This window comes from Scyliorhinus canicula, chromosome 16 (assembly GCF_902713615.1).
Source record: "Scyliorhinus canicula chromosome 16, sScyCan1.1, whole genome shotgun sequence".
Taxonomy (NCBI): Eukaryota; Metazoa; Chordata; class Chondrichthyes; order Carcharhiniformes; family Scyliorhinidae; genus Scyliorhinus; species Scyliorhinus canicula.
The window spans coordinates 135071954-135094101 of NC_052161.1; the positions used below are offsets into that span (position 1 = coordinate 135071954).

The window sequence follows — 22148 nt, forward strand, 5'->3', positions numbered from 1 at the left end:
AACATCGGAGCCGCCTTTCCTGTGGACACGAGGTCAAAGGTCACCTGTAGCTCCTTCACCTCATCAGAAGATCCGGAGTTGGATCCTCCGCAGACCTTCCATCCACCTTCAATATGTCCTCTACCAGCCGTTGCTGCTCCTTTCTTGCCTCTCTGTCCACTTGGGCCTTAAGCAAGATGACCTCGCCCCTCACTACTGCTTTCAACGCTTCCAATACCACTGATGGCAAAACCTCCCCATTCCTATTGAACCCTATGTAATCCTCAATCACCTTCCCCATTTTGGTACAGAAACTTGGGTTTGCCAACAACCCCTCGCAGGCCCATTCCCCAGGACGACATCCACCCAACGATGCGTGATAGAAATCGCAAAATATTCTGCCTTCCTCTCCCCGGCTAACAGCGCCTTTCCCATAACAAACAACGTCAATCCTTGAATGGCAAGTCAAATATTACATTGTTAGTGAAAAATATATTTAAAACCAATTCTTCTCCAAGAGGGCTAAATATTTGGGTCAGGCGAAGAAATAATTGTATTTGAACTAGGAGAACTCCCTTAGCCAATTTGCTTGGTTCCAAGGACTTTTCCATGGAAATATCTGGGCAGGAGAACCTGCCTTCGGTTTTAACATCTCTTTTGAAAGGTGTTATCTCCATCAGTGGCCTCAAGTCTCAAGGCGCAAGATGGTGCTGATTTCGAGACCGTGGATTCAGGATTGAGTAATAAGTTGTTCCAATTTCAATGAAGTACAGCACGATGGCGCAGTGTGTTGGCCCTGCTGCCTCACGGCGCAGGTTCGATCCCGGCTCTGGGTCGCTGTCCGTGTGGAGTTTGCACATTCTCCCCGTGATTCTGTGGGTTTCATTCCCACAACCCAAAAATGCGCAGGCTAGGTGGACTGGCCACGCTAAATTGCCCCTTAATTGGGAAAAATGAATTGGGTACTCTAAATTTAGTTTTTAAAAATGGTAATACAGTAATAATAAACTTGATTATTGTCACAAGTGGGCTTACATTACACTGCAATGAAGTTACTGTGAAAATCCCCTCGTCGCCACATTCTGGTACCCACGTTCGGGTACACAGGGAATATTCAGAATGTCCAATTCACCTACAAACACGTCCTTCGGGACTTTGTGGGAGGAATCAGAGCGCCCGGAGGAAGCCCAAGCAGCCACGGGATTACCACACAGATGGTAACCCAAGCATGAATCGAACCTGGGGCCCTGGTGCTGTGAAGCAACAGTGCTAACCACTGCACTACCGTGCCGCCCAGTCGCATTCCTCCCGGAGATGCTGCTTGACTGAAGAACGGGAGTAGTCCATGAGGAAAGGAAGACTTGAGACCCTTCAACGTCCATGGATTCTGTTGAAGTTTGCACCTTGACAAAAGGTGAATGTCGGTTTTTTTTTCCCTTTGTTGTTGGCTATTTTTAATTTGACATTATGTAAACTAGTTCGCGTGACGTTTGGTCGTTTTAATTGTGCGATATTGGGGATGAGGAGGCTTTGCTTGCTGCAATTTGACTCCACTGGTTAACTATCAGCTTTGTGGGTTTTTCCCAGCTGACAACAACGCTCCCTCGCTGCAGTCCCAATTTCAGGTGGCAGGGACGATCCACCATCAACCCTCTACCCCCATGTCAAGGCCTATCTGGGAACTCTGTCCATTACTCCTTCCCAGGGCCTCGGTGGAACGATACTCAGCTTGGTAAACCGCAAGAGGAACAAGGTATTTTGGGCCTTGCTGGTTCTGCCTGCCGACGTGCACTCGTAGGGGCAGCTGGCCTACCCTCCACCATGTCCTGGAATTCAGGACGCTGTCTGCGTTCTGCTGCTACGGGGTAGGCAGGGACATGAATTTCAAGCTCCATATGTTCGTGAGATGTCCCTGATCACTTCACATGAGTCTCTTGCTACCAGTTTGAGCATCCCTATAGTTCTGTGAAGCAAAATATCACTTCAAAGGCAACGGACTGCTCAGTTTATCCTAAAATCAATCAAACCGAAGTGAAAGTGATTGTTAGCACCAGCATTAGTGCTAAGGGTTCAGGTCTCAGTGGAGATCAGGGGGCCATCACGTTAATTTGATAAAGTTGGTTTGACGGTGGAAGACAGCATTTGTTATCCAGCCTCTGACTTCAGTGGGCACTCGGGAGGAGATTGCAGGGAACATGCTCCCAATTCATCAGTGTTTCTCATATCACTGCACTGCAGCCTGGAGGTGATAGAGGAAGCCTGTCCGTGATCGATGAAACGCCAGGAATAATCTTTCACACCGCGGGCAATTGCAGGAGGCGCGAGTCGGACATTCGGTGGAGTCCTATTTTGAGTTGGCTGGCAAGAGTTTGCGTGTTCCTGAAGGACTTCGCGCAGGGAAAGGAGGCACATCGCGGGAGTGAAACACTGAAACCAACTAAAGCTTTTTTATTAAAAAAAAGAACAGAGCTGGTGTAGTTCCATATTCCAATGAAACCACGCAACGAAACGCTAAGTCGCACTGTTGTTTTTTTTGGTGGGTTTTATTTCACTAAAAGTGAAAGACAAGAAGAAAAGCAAATTAACAAATAGGCTAAAATTATTTTACAAATCACCATATCCTCAATGTTTACAGTTGCAAAACATTAAATGATAGTTTGACGCAGTGTGGCCAAAACCAGCTAAAGGAACAACAATTGTTTTATTTTTTTTTTCATTATCCTTATGCCACCCTTTTAGGGCTGAATATTACCATATATATAGTGCTAAACATATCTGACCTACCAACAGAATTTCCATAAATAACGTAAATATTCATTATGTTGATTGCTTAAAAGCAGCAATTAAGGTTCGGATAGCAATGAAAAGGATGAGAGCGTTTCCCTAGCAGTTTTACATTTCTTTTCCCCCTCTTCCCACCCACCCCAAAATATTCAAAAACGTGCAACTACACAACAACAAAAAAACCCAAAATAAGTACCAAAAAGTCTTCGTAACTAGCTTTGCCCGTACAACTTTCTGTCCATGTATTGAATAGCTATTTTCTTGAACTGGTCGTTTTAAAACCGCCTTCTCAAATCCGGTACCTGTGCACCCGTGGTTCTGTCAGGCTTGTGTGTGTGTGTGTGTGTGTGTGTGTGTGCGTGAGCGAGTGCACGAGAGTAGTGATCAAACCTCTACAGTGAGGCACTTTCAAACTGTGTCCTTATAGGGGAAAAAAAATATTGTTGTACCATTTAGAAATGTATTGTAAACACAGACCAACAAGCCATCATCTTTGGTTTAGCACTGGATAATGCATAGACACTAGCATAACATATGAGTTCCTTGTCAAAACGAGTGCTTATGAAATCTGTATTTTTACATTAAATGTTTATTCCAGGTCTGTGATAGAAACCTTTTTGGTACAAGTGCACAGTACTGTTTTTTTCTCTCTCTCTCTCCTCTTTTTGCCTCAGTTCCTTGCAGCAGGAAAGGGGAGTTTGGGCTCAAATTTCTTTCAGCTTGAAGCAGAAACTGGGCCGTGTTTTTTTTTTTGTTGGCAAGTTGTGCCAACCTCGCCAACGTCCCACCAACATCCTGCCTCTTTGTATTTTATGTCTTCCGTCAACTTTTAGGTTCTGTTTTCAGCTGCTATTCAATTGCTTTCGAGGATAAACTGAAGTCTTGAAGATAAAGAAAAGGAATGGGTCATTTGTTGAAACGTATTTTGAAAGCCGGAGTGTGTGAGTTTTTTTTTAATAAGGAAATGCAGTCAACTAATGAAGTTGGCGTTCCTATAAATACTTTGGTTTCAAATAACAGCAACTTTACTCTCTCTCTCTCTCGAGCGAAATGTCTCGTTCAAGACTGTGGTTTGGCTAGGTCACCAATACCCATCGTCAAAGCGTTGCCATTTTCTTGTTTCGGCGAGATGCGGCTGATTTGGATGCTACCGTACGGCGAGGCAACACTGCCGGTGGAGGAGGGGCGGTTCTCGGTGGGAGGTAGGTCTCTCTCGGGTGGCCTCAGTGCGGCAGGCGGAAGCGGTAGTGCCAGTGGGAAACTGGCCATGTACAACACTCGGCCAATTCTCTTGGCAACCTGTAACAGAAATCCAAAGTGAAAAATGCGCAGTTTCGGTTTCCCAGCCATTATTACTCTCTAATTCAAAACGACCGTGACTAAAGAATCTCGCATTTCAAACTCATAAGAGCGGGAGATCGCCATTCAGCCCCTTGAGTTTGTTCCATTCACTAGATTGCGGCTGATCTAATAATAATAATAATCGCTTATTGTCACAAGTAGGCTTCAAATGAAGTTACTGTGAAAAGCCCCTAGTCGCCACATTCCGGCGCCTGTTCGGGGAGGCCGGTACGGGAATTGAACCCGCGTAGCTGGCCTTGTTCTGCATTACAAACCAGCTGTTTAGCCCACTGTGCTAAACCAGCCCCTAATCTCCATCCTAGCCCCTAATCTCCATCCCAGCTCCCTTTATCTGCCTTCGAGGTCTTAAAATTGGCTCATTGTCTTTGGATTGGGAGTGGGAAGGAGAATACAGGGGCGGGGGTAGGCCATTCGGCCCATCGAGCCTTCTCCACATTCAATTGGCTGATCATGTGGATAACCCTGGATGTCATTCGTCTCCAGAAATCAATCAATTTCGGTCATGAACATGCTGATGATTGAGCTTTCACAGGCCATCGCAAAGGTTCACCACCCTCTGAGAGAAGCAATTCCTCCTCATCTTAAATGGCCTGCCCCTTACTCTCAGACTATGTCCCCTGGTTAGACTCACCAGCCAGGAGGAACATCCTATCCGCATCAACCCGGTGTCATGTGAGAGTACCTTTAAGAAATGGGTGTTTATAAATGGGTGTGTATGTAAATATCTGTAGTGAGAGTACCTTTAAGAAATGGGTGTTTACTACTGCAGTGATGTCAGAGAGTGGGTGGAGCTGGGGTGTCTGACAGCTTTTTACTTTTGTTTTTGCGCAGGCTGCAGGGTGTGTTTTAGTTTCATTTTCAGTGTTGGAGCTGAAGCCAGACAGAGCAGGTGTACTGTTGATCTCTCTGCCATGAAAAGACTATCTTTTGATAATTTGGTGAATTCAGAATTATAACTGTTCTCAGTAGTGAATGTAAATCTAATGTCCTTCTGTTAAAAGGTGTTTCTTTTGTCTTCTGGATGTTGTTTGGGAAGTTATTAAGGATTACTTAGTGTTGTATTCTTTGGGGGTTGTATTTGAATTGATGCTTGCCAAGGTGTTCACTGTATGTTTTGAAAAGGTCAACTTGAGTTCATAGAATAAACATTGTTTTGCTTTAAAAATACTTTTCCATTTCTGCTGTACCACACCTGTAGAGTGGGCTGTGTGCTCCCCATACCACAATCTAGTAAACGTTGTGGGTCAGGTGAACTCCATGACACACTTTGGGGTTCTCTAAACCCTGGCCCATAACAAATGTCACGTGTTGCAGTTCCCCTTTGCCACCTGGTTCAGGTACTGCTGGAAAGTACAGACATGTACGCACACAGGATTGCTCTCAGGATAGTAGTTGGGGTAGAAGATCAGCATGATGGTATTGTACAGGGGAACAGTGTGGGAAGGCTGTATGGCCTACCCTGCTCTGGTTTCTTTGGTTTGACTTGTGCTTCTCCCATGGTCCGATAGCTCGGTAACACTCTCAAAGCCGGAGCTCAGGCAGGGTGAAAAACCTTCTCTGGTTATTATTTATATCTTAGCAGAATGAACATTTCCTTATTCAAGCAAAATCATAGATTTCACAGAATTTACAGTGCAGCAGGAGGCCATTCGGCCCATCGAGTCTGCACCGGCTCTTGGAAAGAGTACTCTACCTCCACCCTATCCCTAACCCAGTAACCCCACTCAACACTAAGGGCAATTTTGGATGCTAAGGGCAATTTATCATGGTCAATCCACCTAACCTGCACATCTTTAGACTGTGGGAAGAAACCGGAGCACCCGGAGGAAACCCAGGGAGACTCCACACAGACAGTGACCCAAGCTGGGAATCGAACCTGGGACCCTGGAGCTGTGAAGCAATTGTACTAGCCACTGTGCTACCGTGCTGCCCTGTATCAGAAAAGTATTCCGAAAGAACAGAAATATAATATCCCACAATGACCAGAGAAACCTTCCTCCCAAATAGAAAGCATAGGTCTTTGAATTTCCTTCCTTTATTGGAAGGGACATGGTGTACAAAAGTAGTCTTCAGGACGTTGGTAAGAACTCGAGTACTGTGTACAGATTTGGCGTGGGACACTGAATTGGAGGCAGTTTCGAGAGCGTTCACTGGGCTGATTTCTGGAATGAAGGGTTTGTCTGATGAGGAAAGGTTGAGCAGGTTGGGCTTGTATCCAGAACAATGAAAGGTGATCTTATTGGGATCTCAAAGGCACTGAGGGAGCCTGACGATGTTTCTTCTCATGGGAGAATCTAGAACTAGTCTCAAAACAAGGGGTCTCTCAAGGACAGAGTTGGGAAGGAATTCTGCTGTCCGAGAGTCATTAAACATTTGGAATTCTCTTCCTCAGAGAGCAGTGGGGGTAGGGTCATTGAATATCTTCAAGGCTGAGTCGGAATATTTCTCTACAAAGGGAGTTAAAGATTATGGGCTGGTGGGGGAGGGGGGGGGGGGGGGGGAGAGGAATGAATGTGGAATTAAGGCCACAATTAGATCAGCCGTGTCCTTATTGATCAGAGTAAGAAGTCTTACAACACCAGGTTAAAGTCCAACAGGCATCTCCACATCATGGCTTATTGATCAGAGGAGCGGGTTCACAGGATCGAATAACCTCCGCCTCCTCCTATATCTTGGGCTGGATTCTCCGTCCAGCCAGGCCAGATTTCTGGTTCAGCATGCCGGCGGGATGCTCCATTTCGCTGGCTGTTCAATGGGGTTTCCCATCGTGGGGCAGCCCCGTCGGGAAACCCCCGGGCTGCCGGAAAATCAAGAGCATCCCGATGGCGGAGAATCCAGCCCAGATGGGTGTGATTCACCCGAAAAATTTCCAAGTCGGTTTCAGGTGCGTTTGGCAAGATGTTTCTCGGCGGCTGCTGTGCCAAGGTGGGCACCACTATTTAACGGCACTTGGCCGTTTTATTTTAGCCTCGGGGAGTTTTCCCCGTCAAGGCCACACTTGGAGATTTCCTGCACTGGAGAGCTGAGCTTGCCGGAACTGCCGGTCTCTCACAGATCGGGGTTCAATTTTGAATGACTGCCCCGATGTCTACACCCCTTCCGCAATGTTTCTTTGGCCCTCTCAAGCCCCTCCTCACCCCACCCTTTCTTTTAAAAAAAAAATAAATTCAGAGTAACAAATTATTTTTTTCCAATTAAGAAGCAATTTATCACGGCCAGTCCAACTAACCTGCACAACTTTGGACTGTGGGAGGAAACCGGAGCACCTGGAGGAAACCCACGTAGACACGGGGGGGGAACATTCAGACCGGATCCGCACAGACAGTGACCCAAGCCGGGAATCAAACCCTGGAGCTGTGATGCAACTGTGCTAACCACTGTGCTACCGTGCTGCCCCAAAAATCAAAGTGGAGAATGTGGGTAACGATCCCACTACCTCTTACATGTTATGCGCTGTGGGGAGATGGCCTTTTGAAATTGGACATTGGCCAAACACATTTCAAAAATGATGCTTGCATCTACCAGAGAGTGGAGTCTTTAATTCAGAGTTGGATTGAAAAAGAGTGTAACTCACTGTCGGAAATGTCATGGGAAAACTGAAATTATTTCATGAAATATTGTCAGTGATAAAATTTAATAAAATGCTCTAACCGTGTTAACGAGCAACAGTCTATTCTTTGATTGATTACTTAAATATAAAAAGCAATAAAGCCTTGCATTCCAGGAGATTACACCTTGATTATTGTATTGGACGGAGGTGCCTTGAATGCCTTTACTGTCGGAGTTTTGAAGGTATTTAAAAATGCTAGTGTATAATTTCCTTATAGGGTTACCATCTAATAAGAATGTTTGCTCTGTTGTTATCGCTGGTTCAGCAAAATACTGTGAGACAATTCTATCAGTCACCGCAACTCCCGGGTGAATGTTGACATAAGAATTAACCTGAATGTTTTAATGGTAACAAAAATGGGAGAGAAGGATCTGTGTCAATGTAGTGACTGATGAAGGGCCATTAAGCAATAATAGTTCAAGGTGTTCAAGTAGTTGTACCAATTGCACAGGTGTAAAATCCTCACTTAAGATCCTCACACCCAGCACTCCCGAAAGGTCATACAATCCAACAAGAAGGTTGAATCCGCACCTCAATTTACGCAATTTTAGTCTGAATAAGTTGAGTTAATTTCGAATTGTCAAACAGTAAATGTCCTAATAAAAGTCAACTCAATAACATTTCTTTTTTTTAAAATAAATTTAGAGTACACAATTCAGTTTCTCCAATTAAGGGGCAATTTAGCGTGTTCAATCCACCTACCCTGCATATCTTTGGGTTGTGGGGGCGAAACCCACGCAAACACGGGGAGAATGTGCAAACTCCAAACGGACAGTGACCCAGAGCCGGGATCGAACCTGGGACCTCAGTCCCGTGAGGCAGCAGTGCTACTCACTGCGCCACCGCGCTGCCCCACTCAATAACATTTCTAACTGTGTTGTGCATCTACCCCATTGCAGAAAATAAACCAAGTGGGCGTGGTTCAGTTCTTGTGTCATAATTACCATGTGCAGTGTTGGTTGTTTTTTTTAAAAGTGTATCTTCACACAGGAATGGGATGGGGGAGAAATGGAGGGGGAGGAATGTGTGGGGACAAGTGGTGGAAAGATTCCTGAGCTGATTATCAGCCCGTTGAACCGCAGTGAACACTCCTCCTGTGGCCAACAAGTCGTGGCGTTGGAGAACGTCTGGTCCAGAGTAGGGGCTCTCCCATTGCTCCGCAAGACCTTTGCTTAATGTCAGTTGTGTGCGTCCATAACAGATAATAGAACAAAATGATTTTTTTCTTTCCCAACGTGAGTTGACATTGGATCAAACTGGCAACAGACAAGCTTTGGACAGACAGCATGATGATGTTTTCCATGCAAGGAGTTCTCACACATGGAATAGACATCTGGGATGGCCCACGGAAGTAAATACAACGGAATCATTTAAGGATTGCATCCGGTGATAACAGAACTGTACATCTTTTTGAATTGGACGGGCTGAATGGTCTCCTTTCCTTCCTAACCGTCTTGTAATCGGAGGATGGTGGGAGGGACTAGTTGTGGCACTCAATGTGAAGTGTTGTATGACTACACAAACCAATAGGAGGAACACAAGATTGGCTCCCTGAAGGTAGTAAGAATATCAAACCCGCTACCACAGGAAGTAGTTAAAGTGAGTATAGATGCATTTAGAGGGAAGTCCAGCGGGCATTTGAGAGAGGAGAGAATGGAGGGTTGTGAAGGTGGATTTAGGTGGGAAATAATGAGAGGAGGTTCAATTCCCGTACCAGCCTCCCCGAACATGCGCCGGAATGTGGCGACTAGGGGCTTTTCACAGTAACCTCATTGAAGCCTACTCGTGACAATAAGCGATTTTCATTTCATTTCATTTCAAGTGGAACAGAAAACCCAGCATGGCATGTTTGGCCGAATGGCCAAAGGTACAGTTTCTATGCTATACATCCAAAGTAATCCTATCTTAGATCAGTGTCTGTGCCATACTGGGGCCGGTGAACTCTCGAGGCTGGGACAGGCCAGGGCACCCAGCCCTACCCTTTTTAAAGAAACAAGCGACTCTGTTTTAATTGGTTGCATGTCATGTTCATTACATCATGTGAGCTAATAGAATGTGGGCTGCACATCATGTGCTCAGCTAGCTGGACCAATCCAGGCGAAATCTTACCTGTGCTCGTATTTTTAGTGCTGGTCCCAGCTTGAGGCCCATGGTGTTCAGTAAGTGCTCCTCCGTTAACAGGGGCAATGTCTCTCCATCAATAGCCTGCTCCCTGAAAACCTGCACATTGAACAGATAATAGTCATTGTCTGCTCACAGAGGACATGCACAGATAAAGGCTCCAGTCCTCAAACTGTTGGCACAGCAGCTACTGAATCAGGAAAGTGCAATACCGCAGCTACTTAACAACATGGTGAAAATGGTCAAAAGGCCTATGTGAACCATAAGTGGCCACTTGTTGTATAGAAACTCAATTAGACAAAGCTTTCTAAGCACACTTGTACATTGATAAAGTCCCAACTTCAGGTAGGAGCTGTTTCTTGCTAATGGCATTATTATTTTTATGATTATAATTGTATTATTCAATTAACACTTGAATTCTCAAAATCATGGGATTTTGGCTAATTGTTGATGTCAAAGTTTCATCAAATCAATGATTCTACCCATGTCACTGTCTTGATAGTTTAAATGTTCAGGTTTCTCTATCCCACCTTCAGGGCAGGGGTGGGTTTACAATAAATTTCATTTCAGCGGGTAATCTGTATGAGTACTGGACTCAATTAGCCAGAGGCCAGGACTATACTGGATGAGTTCAAATCCCTCCCATTGACAGTTTGTAATTTTGCATTCAGCTTGAAACAGAATTAATGAAATCAAATTGGATGTAAAGCTGGTATCGGGAAGTGACCTTGGAGCTGTGGAATTGTCGGAAATACTAACTGGATCGCCATCGCCCTACAGGGAAGGGGATGCACCGTTCTTACCATGCATTGTCCAATATGGAACTCCAATCCCACACCAACGTGGCCGACTCTTAGCTGCCCTCTGGAATGGGCCAGAGAGCCATTCAGCTGTCACCGCCACCTTGTCGAGGACAAATAGGGATGGACAATAAATGCATTTGGGGGTGTTCGGGGGTGGTGGGGGAGGGGGTGGGGGATCACCGCTCATCAATTAATGTGCTCTGAGCCATGCTTTGATAGGATGGTCTACTATCAGCTGCAGCCATTAAAGCCAACAGCTCCCACTGCGTGAGCTTCCCTGGGATGTTTGCCTCAGTAGGAGGAGGATGGACATGGCTGGATGGGCAGAGGCTAGCGGGTTAATGAGTGGAAGGGGGCAAAATGGTTCTTCGGCAGGGCTGCATGGTCGCACAGTGGTTAGCACCATTGCTTCGCAGCGGCAGCGACCCGGATTCGATTCCGGCTTCTTAGAATCACATGCCCACGATAAACGATGCCCTAATGCCCTTATCAAATAATTAAATATTTTTGAGGTGTAGTCCCTGTTGTGATACAACAGCCAATTTGAGCACAGCAATAAAATAGTGGTGTCGGGTTAAGTGAGGGATGTGATAGAATCATAGAGTTTACAGAGCAGAACGAGGCCATTCGGCCCATCGAGTCTGCACCAGCCCTTCAAAAGAGCATACTAATAAGCCTACGCCTCCACTCCATCCCTGGAACAGACAAGTCACCCGTGGCCGGAATTGAATCTGGGACCCTGGAGCTGTGAGGCCGCAGTGCTAACCACTGTGCCACCGTGCAGCCCTGTTAGTCAGGACACCTGCCCTAGTGGGTAACAAAAGGCTCATTGGCGAATTATCTTGTGTGTCTTGAGGCTGAATTGCAACATTGGACATTATAGAGAAGGTCTGGGGAGGCGGTGGTATTGTAGCAATCCAGGGACCCTAGGTAATGCCACGTGGACCCAGGTTCGAATCCCACCACGGCAGCTGATGGAATTTAAATTCAACAAAATAGCTGGAGTTAAAAGTCTAGTGATGCCCATTGAAGCCATTGTCGTAAAAATCCATCTGGTTCATTGATGAACTTTAGGGAAGGAAATCTGCCGCCCTTACCCGGTCTGGCCTACATGTGACTCCAGACCCAGAGCGATGAGGTTGACTCTTAACTGCCCTTTGAAACGGCCCAGCCAGACACTCCGATGTATCCAAGCGCTACAATGAAACTACCCCTCTTACCTGGGTATACTCCGCACAGCCAGAGAGACCGTTAATGAAGTTACAGACATCGTCAACCGTCCATTTGCTAATGTCCTCCACCGTCGCACCATCCTCTCCGTCCAGGAATAGGCTTCCAAAGCTGCCTGTTTGCGGAGAATGTAGATTGTCACTAACAGTGCTGCTAGCAATGTGTGTTAGGTTTTACATTCGTCCAAAATACTGAGCTTCAAATATCCTCACATCGTCACGGCAGCCAAGGTCAGTCCTTGAGCTGATTCCATTCAATCACTCGAGGGAAGCTAAACATTCGACCAGTGCACCTTGAGTACTCATTGCTTCAGAGGACTAATTATTCTGCAACAACAGAACCTGCAAGAGCTTTAAACGAGTTCTGGTCACCACACTTCAGGCAGGACGTGAGGGTCCTCGAGAGGGTGCAGAGCAGATTTACCACAATGGTTCCAGGGATGAGGAAATTTAGCTACAAGAGTAAGCAGCAGAGGTGCGAGGGCTGTTCTCCTTGAGGTGAAGGAAATTTGAGGGTAAATTTGACAAGAGGTATATGATTATAACAGGTTTAAACAAAGAAAAGCTGTTCCCATTAGCTGACGGTACAAGAACTGGGGGCGTGAGGGAATATGGGAAGAATGTTTTTATGCAGTGAGGGGTAATGACTTGGGTGGTTAGGGATGAAAGGAGGCCATTCAGCCCATCCATCCAGAAAGGAGGTACTTGCCGACGAGAGTGGTAGAAGCCGAGACAACGATTTTGAGAGGAAATTGTTAGGCACTTGCAGGGCTACAAGGATAGTGGGGGAATAGGACTGACGGGATTTCTCTACAGAGAACCAGAATGGACTGAATGGGTGAAATGGCCTTCTCCTGTACGGTATTGACTCATCATACATTAATAGCCAAGTTAGGATCACAATCCCTTTCACTTTTTGAATAGCTCAGCATACAATATTATCGAGCTGTAGAATAAAGTCACTTGATAGTACAGAACTTCAGTATTGATGAAAAGAAAGGCATGTTGTCGAAGCTTTTCATCCTGAACTTATCAGAACAAACACAAGAGTGCCAAAGAGGGCACCAATTCGTTGGCAAGTCAACTCTGATTGGCCGAATGTTGCCATGGAGAAAACAATGGGGTAATTACGCTCCCCAGATCCCAGGTAACTCTGTATCTCCTGTCACCACACTGGAACAGAAAGTCTGTACGGCTGACATCAACATTGGGCAACCATACTGCACTGGAACAGGAGGTTGGTGCTGCTGATATCATCATTTTGTGCCCACCTCATTCGCCACTGAGCTCATCATTTCACTCGGGGGGGGGGGGGGGGGGGGGGGGGGGGGGGGGGGCACAACATGAGGGTCAGTATTTGAGGGAGCAACGGCACAGGTTGGGAGTGGGACAGCGAGAGGATTAACAGGATCAGCGAGTAGGGCGGTGAGGGGTTGGGAGTGGGGCAGTGATCAACAGGCATCCAAAACATTGTTCTCTGATGCAGGCAGCCATCTGCAACGCACTGGTAGTGACGCCACAGGCACTGCGACTACACATGCAGCAAGTGTGCAGCCTGCAGTTAAGGTAGCAGCAAATGCAGCCAATTCAAAAAAGGTGCAAGGCTTAAACATACAGGCCAGATGTCCCAGAGGTTGGCTGCTTAATCCAAGCAGTATATTCCTTTGGTCATTTGTTACACGTGGGGTACAGACCATGCTTAAAAAACCCCAAAATAAAATGTTTTAGATGTGATTCTGCAATTGGGCAGCACTTGCTGAACAATCCCAAGTGCGCTAATAGCCACACTGACAATCAATTGAGTTTGCAATGTGACCAGTTTACGCTTGCTACAAGTGACATACACCGGATCCATTTGCTGCAAACAATATAAATGTTCTCTTGCAGACCCCTGGTGAGAGGTGGGTTGCCCTCATTTGAAGGCACTCAGTCCCTGAGCGACGGGCCCGACATTGGGAAGGGGAATTCCCTCCCCCCCAGCCAGCCCCTGCCCTTTCTGTCAATCCCCATAACCCCCTCTCCCAGCAGTCCAGCCCGCCCTCACTGAGATAGATCAAAGAACGATTCTCAATCCAACTTTTTTTTTTCAATTCGTTCTTGGGTCGTGGGCATCGCCAGCTGTGCCAGCATTTATTGCCCATCCCTAATTGCCCTGTGGGTCTAGAGTCACATGTAGGCCAGACCAGGTAAGGACGGCAGATTTCCTTCCCTGAAGGACATTAGTGAACCAGATGGGTTTTTACGACATTCGACTAGGGTTTCATGGTCATCGTTAGACTTTTAATTCCAGACTTTTATTGAATTCAAATTTCATCATCTGCCATGGCGGGATTTGAACCTGGGTCCCCAGAGCATTACTCTGTGTCTCTGGCTTATTAGTCCAGTGACAATACCACTATGTCACCGCCTCCACTCTTTTTTTTCCACAGATACAAGATACTTGCTAAGTTGTGGTTCCACGTGGCCAGCTACCCTCTAGTACCGTGCTATTTGTCTGCAGGCAAAGGTATTGAAAGTTGCCTAGCTGTTTGACCAAGCAGGGCATCACAGTCAAGCGCGGTGATATGGCTAATGAACGCCCACAGAGGCAGCAGTCACAGTACAATGATCAGCACCCAGGGTTACTGCTTCTAGTCATGATCTCACCAAATGACGGAGCAGACTTGATGGGCCAAATGGCCTCCCTCTGCTCCCAAGTGTTATGGAATACCGGGTCCAATCAAAATCACGTTCCTTCTCCAACACCAACCTCATTGATCAGCTGACAAGAAATGGGCACTCCATTTTTCTTGCCATATCAACATACCTTTCCCCTGTACGTCAGATAATAGGGATGGGCAGGTCAGGAAAACCCCTTCCCTATTTTTTTCGCCCAATCTTCGGTCGCTTTTTAGGTCAGCTTCAAACTGGAATATATTTCTCAGGACCGCCATTTGATGGGCAGCAGAACTGACCCCCATCGAGAGACTTGGCACACCTGTAAACTACACTACTCTCCAGCTAAGAGGCCCCTTTGTTCACAGCCCCCCCCCCCCCCCCCCCCCGCACTTGGCCAACAAAACCAGCCGACATACATTCAGGAGTGGATAACACAAAAAGCCCATCATCCACTTAGCCGATTTTATGCAGAGGTCATGTTTTGTTTTGTCCTTTTAAAACAAAAATGGATACCACTATCATCACCGGGGACTGGCCTGAAGGAGATAATGAAAGAATCAAAGCGCGGGAGGCAGGTCAACATGCATCATTAAAATGAATTGTTGCTGATGCTCCTTGCGCTAATGGCTCCATCACAAATTATAATAATTTCGCTTTAGCTTCCTCAAAAAAAGCTAGGCCGTGCAAACCCTTCAAGTGTGGCTGCCAATGTTGGGGGCAAAGGAAATCGGAGATGCACAAGAGCCGAGAACTGGAGGAACACAGAATTCTCGTAGGGCTGGAGGGGATGGAGAGTGGGGGGGAGCGATGGGGGCAAAGGGGTTCAAAGACGAAGCCTCTAAATGTGAAGTGTAACCAGAGCAAGATTCACCGTAAGCTAATCTAGCACGGGTTGATGGGTGCGCAGGGCCTGGTGCGAGCTAGAACGTGGGTAATAGTCACGCAGGAGGGTCAGTTTAAGGGAGATAGGAACTGGACCACGCAAGGATTGGACAGTCAGGCCTAGAGGTAACAAAAAAAACATGGATAAGGGTTCCGGCAGCTGATGGGCTGAGCCAGGGACAAAGACAGAAATGGAAGTAGAGGATTTATGGTCTGAAGCTGAGCTCATGGCCAGGGAGGGGGATAGAAACAGGGGCTAAGGAATAGAGTATGTCGCAACGGCCAAAAAGACAATGGATTTCTGTCTTGCCAATATTTAATTGAAGATTATTTCAGCTCATCCCATACACGAGCCCAGACCGGCAGTATGACTAATCAACAAGTGTTTGTAATCTTGCACAGCTGGATGTCAGGTGGAGCCTGATGTTGTTGCCAAGGGATAATGTGGAGATGGGAAACAGGAGGGTGGCCAAGGAAGATCCTTGGAGACTCCAGAGGTAACAATGCTTTAATACTCAGCTTTGCAAACAGAGACCGGTGCCTCGCTATGAGGGGAGGAAACCGAGAGGGAGTTCACTTTACAAACAATTTATAGTGTGAGGCTGATCAAGGCCTGGGATCAGGCCGGGCGACAACCTCTCAATCGCAACTGGTGTGTAGCCCAAGTTACTTTTACTACTATCCAAAAATGTAACAATGTCCACTACAAATGCCATTGTTGAGAGAGAGGGGACAGGTCAGGCATTGGGGTGGTGGTGCTGGGAGGCTGATATAATAATGATAATCTTCATTGGTGTCACTAGTGGGCTGACATTAACGCTGCAATGAAGTTACTGTGAAAAGCTCCTAGTAGTCACATTCCGGTGCCTGTTCGGGTACACTGAGGGAGGAGTCAGAATGTCCAATTCACCCAACACGCACGTCTTTCCAGCACTTGTGGGAGGAAACCGGAGCACCCGGAGGAAACCCATGCAGACATGGGGAGAACGTGCAGACTCCGCACAGTCAGTGACCCAAGCGGGAATTGAACCTGGGACCCTGGTGTTGTGAAACAACAGTGCTAACCACTGTGCTCCTGTGCCGCCCTCATCCAGAGTTCCTGCCCCTGATAACCATGAACTCACGAATCCCTGCTGGGAAGTGCATGTATGGGTGTCAGGTACAAATGGATCATGCTGCGCTGCGATTCCACTCACAGTCAAATATCTGGCCAAATCATACACCAAGAATGGCCACTGAGGGTGGTCCGGGAATATCCCCGGGCCCTGTGGAATTAATACTTCTGGTAGGAATTGGCACCTTCAAGATCCTCGGCAGGAGGGGGGGGTGAGCAAAGTTGGAGTTGAAAGCGGTGAATTCCATTCTTGGAGAAGTTCAATATCTAAATATCACCACCAAATACTAATAGGAGGATGACCCTTACTCCTCACAACCTATTAACTAGTCTGAGCTTCTCTCTGTGCACAAGCTTTACAGGAAGTCCTGCACATTGCCTCGGCTGCGGCAGCTCTAATATGGTTCAGTGAGCAGAGGAAGTAGAAGTGAAATCAATTGCTTCAGGCCAACTCGCCACACATACGAAGCTACTTAGCTGTCTGCTGCCAGCGTGTGCGATCCACAGGGATCTGACGAGGTCACCTTTGGCTTCAAAACCAGCCACTTCCTTATTCTCACTGCAGTCCAAGTATTTCCTTCCGGCTCGCTGTTTATCAGCGTTTTCAAGAAGTTTGTTCCTTGTGGTTTGGACTGATTCAGTGTCCTGATTTCAAAAAAAGGGAAAGCCACTTGGCTTCAGGATTTTTTATTTATTTTTTGGTACCAAAATGCAAACTGCAGTTTAACTCTCTGAAGGACTGACGAAGCCAGTTTAAACCCACTGGTGCCTGTTAATTAATTTATCAAGGGGCCTTTTAAAATAAACTCCTTTCCCAGTGACAAGTCGCTCCTTCAGACAGGACACCTGTGAATTAGAAAGCAAAATGTGCGTTTATGTCCTTGATAGAACACTTGATTCCAGGTATAATCTGTCTTTGGCAGACATACAAAGCTTGATTGTAGAAAAGGACACATTGGGTGGTTTCTCAATTACTATGTGAGTCGGAGACACGACACAATGTATTAGGGAAACACCCCACCAGTCAATGCGTCCAGGGCTGAGGGGAGGGGAGGGGAGGGGAGGGGGGGGAAATGGAAGGTTAGGGGGTTTACATGGAACATAGAATATACAGTGCAGAAGGAGGCCATTCGGCCCATTGGGTCTGCACCAACCCACTTAAGCCCTCACTTCCACCCTATCCCCGTTACCCAATAACCCCTCCTAACCTTTTCTTGGACACTAAGGGCAATTTATCATGGCCAATCCATCTAACCTGCACGCCTTTTGGACTGTGGGAGAAAACCGGAGCACCCGGAGGAAACCCACGCAGACATGTGCAGACTCCACACAGACAGTGACCCAAGCCGGGAATCGAACCTGGGACCCTGGTGCTGTGAGACCGCAGTGCCAACCATTGTGCTGCCGTGCTGCTCAACGTCTACAGCCAGGAAGGACAAGGGCAGCAGACATGTGGGGTCGGCCCTCCAAGCCAGGCATCATCCTGACCAGGAACCTTATTGCCGTTCCTTCAAAGTCGCTGGGTCAGAATCCTTGATCACCCGCCCTCCGATGGGTATATCGACTCTCAGATGGACTGCAGAGGTTAACGGCGGCGAGGGCAATCAGGGGTGAACAACAGACGCCGGCCTCGCCAAGCGACACTCGCGTCGCACGAGTTAATTTTTTTTTAAAAACAGATAGGAAACAGTTAACTCGCACACAGGAAAAAAAAGCTCCAGTCTCTGCAGTTTACTCCACGGCCGAGGAGGACCTCATAAAGGCGACAGCGGATTACGGTAAATCTCCTGACATTGCTTTTATTTTCTAACTTGTCCTGCTGTATGACCCGGGGCTGGTGGAAAAAGTTTTCCAGCTTGAAGCAGTGAATCACATCCTCCTCCTGAGACCGCAACACCATTCCTTCTCCATGACCTTAGCACATTTCCCATTAAGCTCCGCTCGCACTAACTTTGGTGCTGCTGCCTGCAGCGTCGCTTTCCCACTGGAAGAAATTAGCTGTGGATCCTGGAGGCAGCGGGCGCAGTTATTCTCTCCCTCCTGTCTGCCTCGACCATGGGGGGGGGGGGGGGGGACTAGATTTACACTTGTACATTCAGGGCTTCCAGCACCAACTTGATTAGGTTTTTGTTTTGTTTGCTGAACAACTGGTGCACAGCTTTTTCACAGACCTCATCTATATGTCGATGGGTTTATTCCTCTCAGCTGTTCAACGATGGCAATTGGGGGTGGGGGGGGGGGGGATGCGGTGATCAAATGGGCAACTGAACCACTCACGCCATCAATCTGTTGTCCCCACCGTAAAACGTTATTTTTTTTAAAAATTCTCCTCAGAAAAATAAATCAGACCATAAAATTAAAACATGATGGTTCAACGTGGGAGGCTGGGGTGGTATGAGTGAACGATGCTATTTAACCGTGAGGTTATTGGACTAATTTTTGGCAATCCCAAATTCAATGCATTCCAATGTGTTTGGGGGGGGGGGGGGGGGGGGGGGGGGGGGGGGGGGACAGAGTAGGTTGTTTCTGGCGAGTGTGGAGGACAATTAAAGTCGGACACCCGTTTGGAGTTATTTTTGTGTGTGTGGTGTCGTGCAGATCCAGAACAAATTCATGCATCATTTAGAAAGCAGTTACCCGAGCCCGCTGTTAAAGTAGAGGACAATTGATTTTTCGAAAGAATAGATGCCTGTACATTTGCAGCTCTCTGGCCTCTTTTGTTCTCTGCAGACGTGAGTGTAGTCTGTGAGGGAAATGTTGACAGGATGCTAATAGGCCCCCTTTACAAGGCGGCAGCTTTTCACAAGTTCAATTTTAAGGGATCCATCTCGTGATTTCAAAAATTGCCCACTCCGAGCAAAAGTTGAATATGGCGGCTGGTGGGGAAAGGGAAGGGGAAGGGGGGGGGGGGGTCAAAGGAGATTCAACAAAACAAAACGGGGGTAAAAATAGGATTGAAACCCTCTTGGTGTTTCATTGTGCCAGGGCGGGGGCAGTGTGGTATACCAGTGTATCGAAGTGATGGGTCCATCTAGCCTGCGACACACTCAATGCCAGGGGGCATTGTGGCATGACACTTTCAACTGCCCAGCTACCGAGCCTTCCCTCACCCTCATATCAGCAACACAGGCTTAATGCCTGGTTTAAGTTGAGTGTTCACAACTTGGACAATGTGTGGGCATCAGTGGCCATCAGTTCCTGATGGATGTCCAGTGACTCTAACATGGATTCCACTGTCAAGCCCCAGCTATGGGTGCGGCCGTTAGTTATCTGCGATGACTGTGAAATAAGGAGGAAATTCCCAAGTCCCAAGTGTATGGAAACAGATATGTTGGCCCGGATCTTCCAGTCCAACCGGAGGTGACAGACCCTCCCCCACCCCAGGTTGCCCGGCAACGTGGCAGGAGAGCAACACAAACGGCCACTGATTTTGGTGGGACTGGAACATCCTACCAGTGGCCAATGGCCAATTGCCTCCACCATCCAAAAGCGCGCCGCGGTGAAGGGGGTGGGGGGCACGTGGCATGAGGAAAATCCCAACCACTGGCTCGGCGCTCAATCCCATCGCATCCTTGCCAACAAAGCCCACGGAGCGAGCGACTGCAGGGGTTAACAATACTTTAATATACTGGAAACCTGAAAGCGCCCATCAAAAAGAATTGACACACTCGGGGCGCGATACGGGTCGATTTCATTGGTGAAAACTCAAATAACCTTTCATTTTCACTCCGAAGCAAAGTGCGAAACTTCCCACAAGGTGCCCTGGGAGACGCGGCGAGCCAAGCAGAAAGTCGGCCCAAAGAGAGTTTGCATTTCAAATGTTGCATTCATTCCACAAGCAGTCCCATTGATTTACATCCCCAAACAGCCAACCTAATTTTCTGAATGGAGCTGTGTTAACAGAATGGATTGACTATTGACATTTTGCTAACACTGCTACTCCTTATTTTCACCTGTCACATTGCTTTTACTGAGGAGAAATATGGTTGCATGTAGAACTTGTCAAACTAGAAACTGAATTTTTGTTATACATTTCTCGATAACACAATGTTTAGAACCTTTTACCAGTTCTAACAAAGTATTTACAAGGATTGAGTTTCGTTCTCAAACCCCAATGGTGACTGGCATTCATTTCTACTGACCAAATGCCACATCAAGTAGTTAACATTTTATTCATTATATTCCCCCCCCCCCCCCCCCCCCCCCCACAACCACACACTAATTTGGCCCCCTTCCCATCCTTGGGAATCTGAGGGGGAGGAGATTTCACAGGTGCTGACTACACCTCACTCCAGTAACTACCTTCAGAGGTACATTGAGTCAGTGCAGACAGGAATTCAGCTATCCCAGTTACACAGCAAGACTCCACTCTGCCTCCTCCCCCTCGTCTGTTTCAATCCCTCTGCTGCCTCTGTGTTGTCAAAGCTGCTAATCTGACATCAGCTCCTGAATGAGCTGCAATCTCCTTCAAAGCCACCATCGTTTGGCCCCGCCACACACGGCGTGCACTCGTCACTGTTTCCCTCTCCTCCCTGTCCACTCCCTTGGACACTGAGCGGGCCGTTCACAATACCAGAGCTCGTTTCAAACCAGAGTTCACTTTCCATCTTTAACATCTGCCGCCTACTCAGTACTTTGGCTGCTGAAACCCTTATGCTCTAACCTTTGCCACCTTCAGACGTAACTAACCCAATGCTGTCCTCACCAATAATCCACGCTCCGCACTCTCTAGACTCACCCAAAACTCTGCAGCCCCCATATCATACACTGAATCATAGAATTTACAGTGCAGAAGGAGGCCATTCAGCCCATCGAGTCTGCACCGGCTCTTGGAAAGAGCGCCCTACCCAAGGTCAACAACTCCACCCTATCCCCATAACCCAGTAACCCCACCCAACACTAAGGGCAATTTTGGACACTAAGGGCAATTTAGCATGGCCAATCCACCTAACCTGCACATCTTTGGACTGTGGGAGGAAACCGGAGCACCCGGAGGAAACCCACGCACACATGGGGAGGATGTGCAGACTCCGCGCAGACAGTGACCCAAGCCGGAATCGAACCTGGGACCCTGGAGCTGTGAAGCGATTGTGCTATCCACAATGCTACCGTGCTGCCCCACTGCACCAAGATCCACTCACCCATCGCCCCTGTCCTCTCTGATTTAGTGACTCGAGGCCTCGAAAGCTCAAACTTAAAATGCACTCTTCTTGTGTTTAAATATCGTCAAGGTTTTTGCCCCTGTACCTTTTGTACTAAGTCCTTCGATACATTTTTAAAAATAAATTTAGAGTACCCAATTTATTTTTTCCAATTAAGGGGCAATTTAGTGCGGCCAATCCACCTACCCTGCACACCTTTGCGTTGTGGGGGTGAAAGCCACCAAACAAGGGGTGAATGTGCAAACTCCACACGGACAGTGACCCAGAGTCGTGATCGAACCCGGGAACTCGACACCGTGAGACTGCAGTGCTAACCACTGAGCCACAGTGCTGCCCTATGTCCCTCTATCCATGAAGACCATTGAGACCTTTAGCATCTAACTAGCTGACACCAGCTAACTCAGGATGCAGCTTCTGTCTATCTACTGGCCGTTGTGCAGTGAC

The 22148-nt window shown here is 47.4% G+C and overlaps 1 protein-coding gene across 5 annotated transcripts in view; it reads right to left on the minus strand.

Moving 5' to 3' along the window:
* Positions 1–2503: 2503 nt before the first annotated feature.
* Positions 2504–22148, minus strand: part of samd11 (sterile alpha motif domain containing 11) — a 287378-nt gene continuing 267733 nt past the window's right edge. For all 5 annotated transcript variants that reach the window (XM_038773648.1, XM_038773650.1, XM_038773651.1 and 2 more), the window contains 3 exons: positions 11880–12004; positions 9845–9955; positions 2504–4062 (listed from right to left, as the gene is read on the minus strand). In XM_038773648.1, coding sequence (XP_038629576.1) covers positions 3823–4062; positions 9845–9955; positions 11880–12004 — 476 coding nt within the window. In that variant the 3' untranslated portion in view covers positions 2504–3822. The remainder of the gene's footprint in view (positions 4063–9844; positions 9956–11879; positions 12005–22148) is intronic.